This window comes from Berghia stephanieae, chromosome 7 (genome assembly GCF_034508935.2).
Source record: "Berghia stephanieae isolate SIO BIC M18660-M18661 chromosome 7, UCSD_Bste_1.3, whole genome shotgun sequence".
Classification (NCBI taxonomy): domain Eukaryota; kingdom Metazoa; phylum Mollusca; class Gastropoda; order Nudibranchia; family Aeolidiidae; genus Berghia; species Berghia stephanieae.
This window is the reverse complement of record NC_088366.1, coordinates 13,182,865-13,196,059: the sequence shown is the minus strand read 5'-3', so window position 1 is coordinate 13,196,059 and position 13,195 is coordinate 13,182,865. Positions and strand designations below refer to the sequence as shown.

The 13,195-nt window shown below is 33.7% G+C and overlaps 1 protein-coding gene across 1 annotated transcript in view; it reads left to right on the top strand.

The window, feature by feature from the left end:
- Positions 1-13,195, top strand: part of LOC144976697 (GPI ethanolamine phosphate transferase 1-like) — a 41,939-nt gene that overhangs the window by 14,205 nt on the left and 14,539 nt on the right. The window contains exons 8-18 of the mRNA XM_078921044.1: positions 12-131; positions 1,750-1,790; positions 2,791-2,850; positions 4,313-4,405; positions 5,692-5,747; positions 6,696-6,717; positions 6,876-6,932; positions 8,619-8,698; positions 10,103-10,272; positions 11,202-11,274; positions 12,655-12,757. Coding sequence (XP_078777170.1) covers positions 12-131; positions 1,750-1,790; positions 2,791-2,850; positions 4,313-4,405; positions 5,692-5,747; positions 6,696-6,717; positions 6,876-6,932; positions 8,619-8,698; positions 10,103-10,272; positions 11,202-11,274; positions 12,655-12,757 — 875 coding nt within the window. The remainder of the gene's footprint in view (positions 1-11; positions 132-1,749; positions 1,791-2,790; positions 2,851-4,312; positions 4,406-5,691; positions 5,748-6,695; positions 6,718-6,875; positions 6,933-8,618; positions 8,699-10,102; positions 10,273-11,201; positions 11,275-12,654; positions 12,758-13,195) is intronic.

The window sequence follows — 13,195 nt, the reverse complement described above, 5'->3', positions numbered from 1 at the left end:
CAATGTTTTAGGATCTCATGGAGCAGGTCACGACCACGAGACCCTGACTCCATTTGTGGCCTGGGGTGCTGGTATCAGACAGCCTATTCAAGGGGATCATTGTAGTATCCACACAGATGACTTTTGTCATGGTTAGTTTCTTCACTCTTCTCAAGTTGGGGTTCTAACATTTGGTGTAGAACACAAATGTGAAAAGTATTTGTAGAAAGTAAATTATCACAAGCCATCAATATGTTTACTGTCATTATTTTTTTTTCCAAAATATGAGAGACTTTATGATTTTCATAGTGCGAAATTTAGATTAAAATTAGAGATTTTCTAATTATTCTTTTAAGGGAAGAGTTCCTTTTGCCTCTAATGTAATATTGTATCTTATTGTTTTTCCAAGATACTATCACCTGAATCACACAAAAGATACTGATAAGAATATTTGTTGGTATACTGACTTTTTTTTTAAAGGATTTGGTTGTTAAGTTAAAGTAATTGTTTAGTAGCTGCTCTAGACCCATTCGGCTAACAACAAAAAATTACGCCCTTCTGCATATGACATCATAAGATACCATGCCCTGGGTGGGGTTCCTGACCTCCCATAGTGGGCAGGGAGGTACATACTGTGTCTTCTATCCCCATATATCTGTTTTCCAACATGCTTTCTGTCTTTGTCTTGGAATGAGATTACTTAGTTTTGTCCTGGCCCTGACTGGTGTCCTAGATGGGAAGGAAACAGTCAAATGCATAGTTATTGTTTTGGGAGATGATATTTTTTTCCTTGTAAATCATCTCTCTGTTATGTATTATTATATTTGTTATTTTGAATGTATAATGTAAGCATTTGAGTGTGTTCCTCTTTGTTGGATTTAGTGCTAGTGTCCGGATGAGACTTATAGGTGATCTCAAACTAAGTACATTGGTGGTATGCTCTTGGAATCTACATCTGATCCCTATTTGTTCCCAGTTCCCCTATGTCTTACTTTTTCTTGGATGATTTAATTGTAATTCTAGAACTTTTTACTATCCCATTTTCTTCCTTTTTACTGGAGCTGATATAACCTAAATGTGTTGCAAGCGCCATAAAACCCTTAAAAACATAAAAACAAAAACATACCATTGCCTAGGCATTCAGGAATATAGATAATCTATCAAACAAGATGTCTGATGTCAACAGGAATCACCCTTGTTGTCCAAGTGAGCAAATTGAGAGTTAATAATATTGCCCAAGGAAAAAAATAAAGGGCCCAGAGCGGGGTTTCCAGATCACAGTGCAATGCTTAACCACTCGGCCACTTCACCCCGGCAAAATGGAATTAAACAAAGTGGCAATTGTTTGCTACTCTTTAGAATTGGATGTTAGTTTTATGCACAGATCTTTCCATCTTATTCTATAGACTCAAGTTACCCAAGGAAGGATTATGAAATAATTTTTTACTTATCCTTTGATGGTCCAAGTCCTTTTGCTTGTTAGTTGAGCGCTATACTAATTGAGCTTGCTATCCTATATGTCAGCTCACTAGTCTTTTACAGAGTGCTGTCCACCAATTCTGATATCGACTCAGTCTTCATTATATAATGGACAAGGATGCCGTGAAATCTGACTTTATGCCTTGAAGCAGTTTTTGTTTTTTTGTATTTTGTGCCTTCCAATTATGCCCCCCTCCCCCTCCTCCCCCATGCCCCATGTGGTGAAAGAAACTCTGCTGAGATTGAATTCAATTTGATCCTATTTTGATATTGTTTCATTCAAACCCTCAGAGTGGAGGATGCAGAGGATTAAAAGAACAGATATGGAACAGGTAAAGGAAAACAGTTTGGATATAATGATATATTGTTATATATATAATATATATATTTACACAGTAAGATAAATAGGTAATGGAAATATGATGTATATATAATAATGAGCGGTTTCACAGCCAGAGCCGCGCTTTATATATGAATAATTTCAACACTGTAAATTAGTTAAAATTGTCACTATAAATTGAAAATTGAAAAGATTGCAAAACAAATATTGTACTGTGATGACTAATCAATTGACTTTTACAAAGTAAAAGTAATAAATTCTGAAGTGAATCATTAGGAAAATGATTGTTACTGACTTGTCAAATAAGTTTTGACTGAATTCATTTCTCCTGATGCAAAATAGTTAAATTGTGAATCATATGTCACAAGTATCTGTCATTGAAACCAGTCATTGAAGACATAACTTAATAATATTGTCTCACAAATAAGAAAATGAGTCTCACCATTGTCTTATCGAGACTTTTAATTTACCTAGTTTAACCCCCTAATGCTATCTCCTCTCATTCCCTAACTTACACGGTGTGAGTTTCTGTGTTTCTTTTTTGAAGAAAGGGAGATACACGAAGCTTGCTTTCTTTTCAAGTTAGCTCTGGTAATTGTATTTTAAATTGAGCTTTTATTGAGTTTTATAGGGCGCAAAATCCATTAAACATGCTCACAACCCTTTACAAGGGGTCCCTGGCCAACAACAACACATAACATGTAGGACGAGACATGACACCTGTTGGGCGATATTACAATTTTTTGGGGACAGAGACAACGCTGTTAACGGCCAGGTACTCATTTTACACCTGAGTACGGTGAGAGAATGTGAGTAAAGATCCTTCTCCAAGGACTCAACTATGCGCAGAGTGAGGCTTGAACTCAGGACCTTCCATTCTGAAAGCGAGTGCCATACCACAAGACCACATAGTCGCACAAGTAACATAATTGGTGTGTGATATTAATGTTGTTTGAACAAATCTACTCTATTTTTTCTCTCTTCCATTCAAGGCTGATGTAGCCCCACTCATGTCATCTTTGATTGGAGTGCCTTTCCCCCTCAATTCAGTGGTTTGTTATTCAACTGTTCTTTGCTATATTTTAGGGTTTTAAAAAAAAATTAAATGGATTTAAATTAAGATAATTGTACATGATAGAACATAAGTCTTCAGGGAGCTTTTATGCTGGCTTTCCAACCAATTTGAAATTTCATATTTTATTGTGCAATTTTATATAAAATACATAAATATGAGAAAATGTTATAAGAACGTTAAAAAAAAATGAGCAAAAAATGTATTAGCGGTAAACGTTTCAATCAGAAGTATTTTTACACATCTAAAGATGTATTTTGATTGCTGGACAGGTCTTTGAGTTGTTGAATGACATTCAGCTCACTCATGCCCTTGTGCTAACTGTAAACCTGATTGGTCTCCTAAGTTTATGCTTCTGGAAATTTTAATACTTCCACATAAGTAATCAGCGGTGCTTTACTATATTAAGTTATTAAGTGTCATTCAAGCATTCTGAAATGTCTCGTGCATGCTTAGACATTGTTGTTTTGTGAAGTAAAAGTTTTGATGAAAGCGGTGATAAGAATCCCTTGAAATTGGGAGGTTAGAACGTGATACTGATTTTGGAACATAAGAGAAATATGTGACAAAGATCAAAGAGCCTGGAATGGTGCCATGCACTTTGTGCCGCAAGGAACATCTTTTGTCACAAACATCAGACCAACCCCAGTTAATAAACCAAAAGCAGCCAGCAGTCAAAGAGTAGGTGAGACCAGACATGTGTGAAGAAAGTTTATCTACAAAGACACCAACTGAAACAACGATCAGATCAGCTCCTGTCAAGAAACCAGAGTAGCTAGATGTAGAAAAGAAGTAAAGCAGTATTGCTAGTTTCTTTAGAGAATGATTTTGATCTGTATCAGCAAGTGGAGTGATTAAATTGTTGGACACAATTAAACTAGAATTTCACGTAACTACCTGCATCAAACCACTCAAAATTACTTCGTCATCAGAATCAACCCCACCCCTGCTTTGGTCAAAATCTTTGCTTCAACCTGGTCATCAAAATCCGGCCTACCCCTGCCTTGGTCAACAGCTTCTTCATCACCTTGTGCAAGTAAACCAGTCTAATCTTTAATCAGCAGCTCTTTGCAAAAGTTTCTTCTGAAGTTGTATCTGATGTCAAATTTTCCTCTAAAATTGGCCTTGAGGAATCCCACCCCTAGTTGGAAGTGGATGGTTTCAAGGTTGTGAGTTTGGATTGTATATTTTGTTCTGAAACTAAGAATTTTCTGATTATAATAATAAAAAATATGAATGCCCCCCCCCCCCCCCCCCCCCCCCAAACATTTACGATTTTATATCAAATCATGACCCCTCCCCCCCCCCATCCCTCACATATCAAGTTTACAGAGATTTTTATATCAAATCATTCTGGATAAGGGCTCTTTAAAAAAAAAAAATCTAAAAATCTCTATATGTTAAAAAAAATCATTTATTTTGTTTTGTTTTTTTTAAACTAGGGGAAGTTACCCATTGATGTCCTCAGTTGCTCGGAGAAGGATCAGGCAGAGTTACTCCTTGCCAATGCTTTACAAATTTTGGCTTCATTTCAGGTTAGATATTTTATTCTCATTTTTGTCTCAAGGTGTGGCTATGTGATCTGAGGCTATGTGATCTGATTTAGAAATCTGTGTATAAAGAGGTGTTCCACGTGGAGCCAAAATAACCCAAGGTCTTCTATATAAATAGGTTGATTCCAAACTAATCACAAAAACTTTTTTCAATCTGAATTCTTTCAAAATACTTGAATAAAAATAATCTGACACCGACATGAACTGGTCTATCATGTATACATGTGAAAATCTCTCGAGGTTTTTTCAAAAGCAATGACATTTTAAAAGGTTTATTTAAACCTGTATCAGAGGTGGGAGGTGGGGGAGTAGAATTTCGTTTAAATCTTAACTTCTCTCATTATTTATCTCATCATAGCACAAACTTAAATGTCTTCACCTAACAATACAATGAATGTCATGAGAGACAGGCCTCATAAAGTCAGATTTTCATAAGCTGAAAATTCTGACATGTTTGACTTTCAGATTGTTTTCCTTTTCCTTTTTTTAGTATACACTGCAACTTGGTAACAATGAATTCGAATTTGATGAAAACAGAAGACATAATATAATGCTAGTTTTTAATTTTTTTAATTACTCCCGTCCTCGTGGCATTGTTAGATGCCCAGGCATTCCCTGAAGGAATATAATTAATCCATTAAACTAACTTCTGATGGCAACAGAAATCACCTTTATTGTCCCAACTGAGCAAATTGGGATTAAGGGAAAAAAACGTAAAAGCCTGAAGCAGGACTCAAATTTGGGACCTTCCAGATTGCTTGCAATGCCCAAACTACCCAGTCATCTCATCCCCCATTAAATTGATAATAAATACTAATGGCACCAAGAACTCAACAATGTTTGAAATGGGGTTTGGATTTAGTAAGGTCGCCTTGACTGAAAAATGCATCCCAATGCCTTGAGTTATAAAAAAAAATGCATCCTCACAAATAGTTCACCACTCACAATAAATATACTGTTAAAGGCTTTTGCTCCCAGTGATTGTTGGGAGGTGGGACAATTATAGACTTCTATGATGCAACAGGTCATTCAGAAAAATGGATTATGATAAAATTGATAAATTGATGAAATACAATCAGTGCGACCCTTCTTCAGCTAATTCTTGGGCACAATTATCAACAGATGTGTAAGTCTTTTTTATGACATCTTCTTTGGCTTGTCTGTAAGGTGATATTTCCCCATTAGATGTGGCCTTATATAATTATCTGCTCATTAATTTATTCATTGATGTATTGTTTGGAAAACGTATTTTCAAAAATATATTTCAGGTAAAGATGGACCAGGTGAAAGAGAGGACAATTTCATTAATGTTTAGACCTTTTCAGTAAGTTAAAATTTTAATATTTCAATGTTATAGAATACCTTTAAAAATTCTTATTACTTATCTCAAAGTATTTCCTTGAGAAATGTCTAACTACAGAACATTTACAACAATAATTCATAATACTTTGGTTGACTTGACAAAATTATTTCTCTTGGTCTCCAGTGGGTCATAGGTTAGGCTGAGTTGGGTTTCATAAATTATGAATTCATTGGCGCTCAGGATCAGTCCCACCTATTTCTGAACTCATAAAATGATCTTATAGGTTTACAGATTTGCAGTCTTGAAGTCATGGTGCAGACTCAAAGCCATGGTATAGATTCAACAACTCTCTCTCTCTTTTTTTTTCATGGTCGAAGAAGTCATGTCTTGAACTGGGACAAATTGTCTGCAGCAGTGTTGAGCGGGTAGAGGGAAGTCAATCTAAATCTAGAGTCCGTCCGGTCATATTATAGGATTCCTTTCTCATGAAGGCACATCTTTTCTTTTACAACATTGGTTGCTTATTATTTTCCTCAGTCCACTTTGGGAAATTCTTTCACTTTACTTTATTTTTAATATGAACGAACATAAATACTTTTTGACCAAAAAAAAAATGATTTTTATTGAGTGTTAGTTTTTATCAAATTTCTAGGTTTTTGGGGTTATTAAGAGGGTGATTTTATATTTATATAAACTGTCCTTATCAACATTTGTTAGAAGTTGATTATTAGAAACTACTTCCTGTTGCTGGAGTTGTCATTATTGAATGGTGACTACAAAGAAGATGGCTCATAAATTCGGGTCCAACTGGTGGATGATTGGTTAATTATGTAAGTCTTACAGTAAATAGTTTTATGTTTTGACTTTGCATTTTACCAAGTGTCTAAAAAATATTGCATGTGAGCAAAATTGAATATCATTTGGTATTTTAAATAATCCCTTATTTATTTGTTCATTTTCTTCACGCAGAGAACTGAGAGACGCTGAAAAGGTAATTCTAACACTTTTGTTGTGAAGCAACCTGTGATTCTAAAGTTCTGTGCATTTTAATAACGTTGCATATAAAGGCTATGCTATATATATATTGTAATGATAAAGAAATTAGAAATTTAAATTTTCTAATGTTTGCCATGTTTGTATATTCCACAGCTACAATTGGTGAAACATATCAGACAGCTGATTCGAACTGGACATTATTCAGACTCGGTAGGTTGAAGCAAAACATGTGGACAACTAGTTTTCACTCTTGTTGTTGGTTTTTTGTTTTTTTCCTAATGAACTTTGCTTTTGGTACAAAAGCATTCATCTACATAAGAGCACTACTGTGGTGTATTTGTTGCAATGGATGCTTGTTGATACTCAGAAGGTGCTGAGCAAATTTTTTTTTTATTACTATTACTCGTAATAGTAGTAGTTGTAATAGTAATCGTACTTGTACTTGATTAGAATACCACATCTCTCTCTCTCTCTCTCTCTCTCTCTCTCTCTCTCTCTCTCTCTCTCTCTCTCTCTCTCTCTCTCTCTCTCTCTCTCTCTCTCTCTCTCTCTCCGTAAAATAAATTAATGACAGTCATACCACAATTACCATTGTATAAAAGGAATGACGCAATTTAACTCATTATCATGACATTTATGCCACAGCCCCTCATAATCTTAAAAGGGACTAATGCTTTTCAATTTTGCATACAAAAAGTCGTTAGTTAACCATCTGATTTTGATATAAATCTACAATTGGAACTATAAGAGTAAGAATGCAAGATTGTTTTGAGTCTTGTTGATTTATGAACTCAAAGATCTATTCCAGGCTTTATACTGTAAAATCAACAAAACAGTTGCATGCTATCCTTGGGATGGGGCAGCACGTACTTTTCACAAGATCTGACTTAGATCAAGCAACCTATCTCTGATGGTAGACAGAGTGACCTGGAAATTTTTTGTCGGATTCAAACAGATCAATTTACACATTAGTTGATGGTAGTCTTAGTTGACAGGAGCAAACAAAAACAAGATCTTTAAAGGCATACTAGAAAAAAAGCAATCAAAGACCGGAAAGAAAAAAGAAAAAGAAAAAAGAATGGCTGCTCTCGTCTGCACCAATCCTATGTAAATGTACACATTCATTCCTTTTTTTCAAGTACAATAAGATTATGGAATTTTCTCTCCGACACCTTGAGAAATTCTGACAGTTATGAGACATTTTATGTGTCAATTATAACGCATTTGTGTCACACGAGGACATGACTATTGTGATACAGATCCATAACCTAGCACCATCCCACACCACACAAATATTGAGTCTATCTTCAGTGTTAAAGCTGCAATAGTATGGATTGGATATAAGACAGAGAAAGGATCATGAAGAAATTATGTTGATTTTCTTGTTCTTGGTCCTTAATTATTTTTTTATAAACATCAATCTGAAGGTATGAAGATCAATATTTTGTAGAAAGTCTTACTGTAGAAAGTATATATTAATTTATTTTTTAACAAATTGGGATGACAGATTCCAGCTTTTGGTCCAATGTGTAAAGAATGTTGGATGGAGAGAGGGGGATCGGTGGATTAGTGATAAGACATTTTTTTTTAAATTGAGAAACTCCTAAGATCTTCTCCTTGTGGCGACTGTGACTCAGTTGTTCTATCCTATAAAGTTCAATAAGAGGCAGATGCTGGCCACCAAATAACCTAAAATCTCTTGAAAACAATATAAGACCTGAACGTTAAAACTTAATTTAGTTGACAAGAAAAGTATGATTATGTTAAATCATATTTTCTAATGTTTCCAATAATTTATGTATGCAAGTGTTTATTTTTATTCATGTATTCATTCATTTATTTATTTATTTATTTATATGTGTAGTGTGTATTATATAAATATAATGTTATCCTCAGATCACAGAAATCAACTTGTTAATCGACAAGGCTTTGAGAGGACTTCGTTACTATCAAACATATGACCGTCTCTTCCTTGGGTAACATTTAATTTTGTTTGTCACGGCTATTTACTTTTTTCGTTTACATATTGAATAATTTTATTAGGCAAGATTCCTTTCATAGATGTCACTGAAAATGATATTTATTAATGTATTTTTTAAAAATTCAAATGGTTATTCAAAAATAGCCTCTATTTTTTTATTTGCTAGATTTCTAAAATTCGGTGACAAAATGTAATACATGAAAGAGGGCAAAGAATATGTCACAGCTTCCAAGAAGCAATGCTTTGTAATGACTGTATGCTGGGATGATATAATATGGGAATGAACCATCAAAGGTGGATTAATTAATGTGTAGAAAAGAGAAACATTAAATAGAGACCCCCAGCCTCAATCTTGTGACCAGATTAAAAAAAAAAAAAAATTGAATTTCAACTCAAAATGGCCAGGATCATGAACACATTTTTTTATTTCTTTTTTTTTTTTCTTTTCTTTTTTATTTATTTATCTATTTTTTGTTGCCTTTGTTTTTCAAGAAGTTGCATTTATTTTCTGATTTAGTCAAATTTCATATCTGACCTGTCCATGAAATCCAAAATTGTGTTACTTGAATTGCCAAACTGTTCAGAATTGTTTTCTTAGCTGATCTGTATTTTTAAACAGACACCAGGCAAATCATACACGTCCTAGTTTGGTCATATGATAACACGGTTATGTAATTGGGTTATCAATATTGGTCAAAATATAATATGCAGAAAAAAAACGACATTTATTATTTTTAACTGTTATTGAAAACAAAATTAATGATGGATGGATTTATTATCATACAGTTTGTGGTCCAACGTAGCAATATTTATTCTGGACAATATTTTGAATCTGAAATCGATAACACCCCACTTGGTTGAGATAGAAATTGATTATTGAATTGAACATAGAGCTTGTCATATTTTTTAGATAGTTGTGGTAGTTGGATGTTAAAGTACAATGGTTAATCAAGGCCATACAACTGGACTGGGCGAGCTTTCAAATTACAATCAAATGTATCTGATTTAACAATGCATCCCTCATTGCATAGCTGGGTTTACAATAAAATTTTGTAAAATGGATGTTTATTTCATTCAAAAGATAATGGTTCTAAAAGATTATATTGTGGTGTGTTGAGGTTGCACAGTTAAGTGTTTTGTTTTAAGACAAAGTCAACCAATCTTGAGCAAGATAAAAATGTTAAGAGTGCTTGTAAAAAGAGGTGCCAAATGGTTGATTTGTCCAGTATGAAATAGAATATTTTAAACAAAATATGGCCCACTGTCAGAATAAATTAAGCAATTCAAAATATAATGGATGTTGAAGTATATTTCTTTTTTTTAAAATTTATTTAGATGATATTTATTTAAGAAATATCTCGTTCAATTATATCCGATGTGACTTCATTATTCCATACAGAGTAAGCATAATCCTTGGTTTTGTTGGCTGGATGTTGTACATTACATCAATCCTAGCTTTTGAACATACAGCCTTTGGCAAAGTGACTAGCAATGACCTGAGATCCAGCAGCACTATCTTGTCCTTTGTCTTCATCATGATAACAGCCTTTGTCATATTCTTGTTGTATGGTGAGTCAAAGTAAATACTAAAATATTTTTGCTTTACATTTATCCTTATTATTGCACAAAGTATAATTAATATTGTTATTATTATCAGCCGAAAAACATTTTGAGCCTGGAACAATCCTTGTAGCATATTTTTGTTCTTTATAAAAATTGTTTGCATTCTATAGAGGTCTCACTAGCTCAGTGTAAGAGTGATCGGCTCATAAGCAAGAGACATTTATCTCTTTTGCCCATTCAGCAGTCATTTGATTGTTGAGTTAAAGTTGATTGTTGAGTTGAAGTACTTTGATAAAGACTAGCAAAAGTTAGCATGCAATTGATACTGCCCATTGTAGAACTTGGATTAACCTTGGATGTATAGACTTTATTGCTCCGAAAGACTACTACATTCAATGGGTAAGACACTTTGTACATATTACCTCCCTTGACTCCAATGGGAATGAGTACTTGTCAAAGTCAATGAAATATTGCGCAAGTGCTGATACAATATTTGTGCTTCACAAGTAACTTGTATTGTATGAGCTGGAAATATAGATGAGTAATGTTATGTTTTAAGGGCATTGTGAATGTATGGGGAATATAATCAAGCAGACATTTATTACATTTATAACTCTACTATTGGTTGGGTTCAATTTTACTCAAACTAGATATAATGTCTCATAATCTATTTAAGAGGAGAACAATTTTATACAACTCAACTTTCATTCTGCAGAGGCATCTTCGTTCAAAGCCTCTGAAGCGCCTCTCTATCTTCTTGTTCATTCTCAAAATTTCTGCTGCATATAGAACAGAGCGGACATTAGATTTGTTGATCATTATTTTAGTGTTGGTATGGAAGGATGTCGATTTCCAAATATTCCTAAGCCCATTAAAAGTGCAACTCGATGATGCAACAATGATATGTATAATATATAACATGTTTTATTCCCCAGTTCAAAGCCTCCCTTTGATGTGTTATGTCTACTGCCTATTGCCCATCTTCCCATGGTATAAGTCAGCTGGATTGTAAGTTGAATGAAATGTGCCTAAATTGTTTGATTTATCTCTTAAGAGGGGGGGGGGGGGGGGGGGGGGAAGAGTTATACGAAAACGCCCCTAAACCTTGTAAATATGTGAATTGTTAAGGGTTTGTGTAAAGCAGTCCCAACTTGTTGCTAAATATAAAACATAAGAGAAGATTGGATGTCTAGTGTGGTGGCAATTATTTTAAAGAATTCCAAAAATCCTTCTCATCTTTAAAAATTACCATGAGCCAACAAGAGGGAAATTCTAGGGAGATTTGAGAAACTGAAAGCATAATATGAATTCTTTTACTTCTTCTTTGTCCTACCATGTAATACTATGTTATGGACATTCCCTGGTGCTCTTGAATTATGTGTAATTTTGTGTAATCCTTCAAAATTCACTTTGGATTGTTTCACAAAATTAGTCTTTTATCATACGTTTTTATGAAGATTACAATGGCATTTTATAGTTTAAATTGTTAGTTCTTGTCAAGTTTGGTAACAATTGTAACAAAAACAAAGGAGTAATAAATAATGTTGAGGTCCTCTTTTTTCACCTGATATAATTGATTGATTTATATAAAGTAAATACAATTCAATAAGAATTGTAAAAGAAAACATTTATGTCTGAGGGTATGGTGACAACATTAAACTTTAGCTAGGGCTAATATAAAAATGGAGATTATAATGAAGGAATTATGCTTGAAGAAAAGACTTTGGATAATATTTTTTTAAAAGATATATATTATCTTATTATATATTTGGCAAATTGGATTTTTTTAGTAAAATTAATGCTCTGAAACCACTGGACCAATCAATACCCAATTTTGCATGGTGTTTACAATTGACATGAAGATGGTTGTTTGTACTATGATGTGATGATTTTATCGAAAAATCAATTTTGTTTCGTAAAATCCCATTGAAAACAGATGCCATCAGTTTTAGCATGTATGCCAATCTTCCGGTTGTGGTGATCATGGTAATGATGAGGTGGGAGTACTTGCAGTTAGTGGTTCTTTCATTATTATGAATACAATCAAATTTCTTAAAAATTTATATGAACCATCTTCCGTCCTTAACACATTGGGAAAGAATTCTATGATAAGTGAACGAAATATATAAGATATTAAATGCATAATGTATATCTCCATGCCCAAATAAAAAGCTCTGTGGAGTTCTCTTATGAGTCGAAAATTGTATCGTCTATATTAAGACAATAGAAAATGAGTTCAAATTTTATGCAACACTCGAATCATAAATTTTGAGTTGATTGACTTATCACACGGACAGCTATGCTTGTAATATATATTATGATATAACAGAGGAAAATCTCTTAGATCAAAATTGTAGCTCATTGACAATAACGTTTCAAAATTTTCAGGTTCCCAATGGCTATAAAATCCTTGTATGATTTACACATGAAAGGACGTTTGTTTGAGGCAATGTTGTCCATTGTTTTGTGTGGACTGGGATTAGAAATAGTCGTAAGTATTTTTTTTAGTATAATACAAGTGATATCTGCTGTACTCTTTGATCAGCCATTAAGTTCTCATGCATACAATTTGATAATGAAGGACATACTTGTTTTTCAAGGGATTTTGTTTTGTTCTTGGGAGGTGGGGACAGGGTTTAATGTTTAATATTACTAATAATGATATATAGCACTTGTATAGCGCATAACCTTGACTTGGTCAATTGATTGCTTTAACACATAGTTTCTTACTTTAAATATGATGTGGAATGACAATAATTCTTACTGTATAAATTCTTCAATCATATTTATAAGGGGCTGCTTCAATCAGTGTTGACTCACTTATTTCTGTTGACCTCTCTCCTCACCCGGGTCTGTTAGATCTGTGCTTTGTGGAAGACCATCATTCAGTCCTAAGGGTATCGAGCAATTTTATTTTTGCATCAGATAT